This window comes from Galeopterus variegatus, unplaced genomic scaffold (assembly GCF_000696425.1).
Source record: "Galeopterus variegatus unplaced genomic scaffold, G_variegatus-3.0.2 Scaffold55, whole genome shotgun sequence".
NCBI classification, from domain to species: Eukaryota; Metazoa; Chordata; class Mammalia; order Dermoptera; family Cynocephalidae; genus Galeopterus; species Galeopterus variegatus.
Window position 1 is genome coordinate 335,744 of NW_007726166.1, and position 3,303 is coordinate 339,046.

Consider the following 3,303-nt stretch of genomic DNA (forward strand, 5'->3'; position numbering starts at 1 on the left):
GGAGCGTGGCAGCGCTCCCGCCGAGGGTTTGGATCCCATGTGGAGACCGGTTCCCGCTCACTGGCTGAGCGTGGTGCGGGCGCAACACCGAGGGTTGCGATCCCGTTGCCGGTCCCCCGTACGGGCGCGACACCGAGGGTTGCGATCCCGTTACCGGTCAGTAAAAAAGACAAAAAGAAAAAAAAAATAATAATAAATAAATCAAGTTTAACTTTTCTCCTTAGGGGGGCAATAACAACAACAAAAAAAGGTCGGGGAAACACCGAGTCAGACAGACCTAGGTTCTAGCCTGGATCTGCCACTTATTAGCTGTGTGACCTAGGGGCAAGTTGTTTAACATCTCTAAGCCTCAGCTTATCTTATAATTCTAGATGCCATCTCAAATGTCCTCAGAACATTCGCCTATAATGTGAAGTAGGGTTAGTGACATCTAGATAATACCCAGGGGCAGAATGAGTCACACAGATCCAAAGGCATCAGGTCACACAGAACTTCTGGAAAAGAATGTTCAGCATAGTACCTGGCACACAACAAGAGCTCTGTAAATGTTACTGCTATTTTTCTTATTTTCTGTTTAGGAGAGTTAAGGAAAATGGTAAGTAAAAAGGGTAAAGGAATCAGGGGTGAAGGGGATTAATATGATGCTGCACCATAAGAAACTACAAATTAATACTCTGTTAGCAATGTCCACTGATATTATCCCTGACTCCTGGTTATTGTTGTGGCTTTGAAAAACTGTAAACGAGAATACCCAGGTTAGCTTACTGGTCTAAAACCCCTATGAATTATGAAAGTTGAAAGAAGAAAACAATAATGGGGGTTGCTTTGGTTGTAGGACGGATTTCTGCATAGGAAAAAGCCTTAGGCACTTAATCTACATGGTCATCTGTAAGGCTGGGCGGCTGGATCATGTCACTGGACTCTTTGTGTTCCTTGGAAACTAGTGCCAAGTATATGTGAGTTAGATGCCATCTCAAATGTCCTCAGAACATTCTCGTATAATGTGAAGTAGGGGAAGTGACGTCTAGATAATACTTGGGGGCAGAATGAGGCACGTGGATCCAAAGGCATCAGGTCACATACCACATGCAGATGAGTCAGACAGCAATTAACATTTATTAAGCATTCTCTAGTTGCAAGCTTAAGCCAGATAAGAACTCTAGCTACAGCCATGCAAAAGTTCAAGAAAATGTTGTCCTTAAAGGACTCTTTAGCTAGTTTGATTGTTCGTACCTTATCTTCACTGCTTATAGACTACAAGTAATTACCAAATACCTGCTATGGACCAGACACCCTGTAAGGGGACTCCTTTGGATGATTTATAAGGCAGCACCAAAAAACATATGCCATGCACATCAGGCACTGTATCAAGACCTGGGGAAGGGGCCGGCCTGTGGCTCACTTGGGAGAGTGTGGTGCTGATAACACCAAGGCCACGGGTTCGGATACCATATAGGGATGGCCGGTTAGCTCATTGGGAGAGCGTGGTGCTGACAACACCAAGTCAAGGGTTAAGATCCCCTTACCGGTCATCTTAAAAAAAAAAAAAAAAAAAGACCTGGGGAAAAGGAGACAAATACCCAAACTATGGAGGAGTATAACCTACCTGGTGGACAGATCCATTTCTAGAAAGCAGGATATGATTTAAGTCAAAGGTAAACGCAAATCAGAATTTAGGATAGGAGAATATTCAAATCACCATTATGTTGTTGGTACTTTATTTACAACCTTTTCATCTCCCTAAACAACAGGTTTAATGGTGTAAAAAACAGTCTAATCTCGCCCAATATCTCTTACTTACTGTGGGTAGGCAGGTTTGTTTTTCCTCAACATGGGCACATACCCAAAAGGACATACGAAAGGACAAACGTGATGTAACAGGGATCCCACAATGTTTAGTCCAACAGTCCGGGCTTGCCACTTATTAGTTGGGAGAGGGATTGTAAAATGGGGATAATAACAATAATCCCTATTTAACAAAGTTATTGTGAGGAATGAGGGAGATGACACCTACAAACTACCTACTCTTTGCTCATGGGAATATGAAGGGTTACATCTCTTTTGCCTTATCCTAAGGCAGGTAAGCAGGTATCCTCTATTAGCTTAGTGTGAGTATATCATACTTCCTTTTATTTTGTCTTAAGAAAATAAACTGAAATGGCAAACCAACAAAACCAAAATAAACAAAAAAAGAAATCAAGCTGGTTCATGCCCCCCCATTGCAGGCATTAACCTAAAGAAAAAAGAATAAAACTATAAAACTTGCCTTTGAAACTTTGATCTACAAGCCCTCTCTCAATGCATTTGGCTCAGGGAGCTGAATGATAATAACTAGCTACCTCTACTACTCAATGTCAAACAACAACAGTACCATGAAGCAGAACCACCATCAATTCTTCGATATTAAACCAAAGATGTTCTTTAGCTGCTTAAACCTGAAATCAACTTGAACTGTCCCAAATTCAACTTTGTAGCACATTCACCGAAACAATCCTTAATAACAGTAGATTCAAGAGAATTACTGAGTAGCTATTATACACCATGCACTGTGCTAGGACTTAGAAACGCAAGATGTTGTTTCTGAATAAGAATAATCACACAGAGACATCAAAGGAATAGGAAAGGCTCTCCAAATTGCTGGTGTTGACAAAGATTTGCTTCTCTTGCACTTTTGCCCTTGAGGCAAAATAACTACCTTTCATTGGATTACACCCAGTTTGGCTCATTGAACTTGAAGAAATTATAACCTAGGTAACTAGCTGAACATAGTAATCTCCACACACCATAGGAGATTGCTGTGGATGGCAAAGTGTTACTAAATAAAAGGAGAAAAGGTCAAATGGAAAGCTTTGTGTACACTCACATCCTTCTCCTGGATGGTGCACTCCTTACAATAATAGGCATCGGAGACGCCGGGGCCTCCACAGATCACACAGCGCCCCTGGTAAGAGCCATAGTTACATTCATCACATATGCGCACCAGGGTGCAGGGACGCACATAGGAGTCACAGATCACACACTTGCCGTCACCTATGAGAAAAAAAATGGAGTCATGCTCACTAGCAAGTACTTCCTCAAGTCCTTCCCCTTTCTCCTGCCATGGGGAAATACCCTAGCCTCCTTCTGACAGTGACTTTAGAGCACTCCCTACTTTGGCATCACAAAACTTGGCTTGTCCAGTGTCCATCTCAATCCTCACACACAAAAAGTTAATCAATTAATATATGGAAAGAGATTGCAACAGCACGTAGGAGATAAGTCTATCTAACTGCTGTCAAAAAACTGCTGTGGGGGGGGGGGGGG

At 42.3% G+C, this 3,303-nt stretch overlaps 1 protein-coding gene across 1 annotated transcript in view; it reads right to left on the reverse strand.

Annotated features, from left to right (window-relative positions):
• The window catches only part of PHF5A (PHD finger protein 5A), a 9,329-nt gene that overhangs the window by 4,759 nt on the left and 1,267 nt on the right, over positions 1-3,303 (reverse strand). Inside the window, exon 3 of the mRNA XM_008574143.1 lies at positions 2,864-3,030. Coding sequence (XP_008572365.1) covers positions 2,864-3,030 — 167 coding nt within the window. The remainder of the gene's footprint in view (positions 1-2,863; positions 3,031-3,303) is intronic.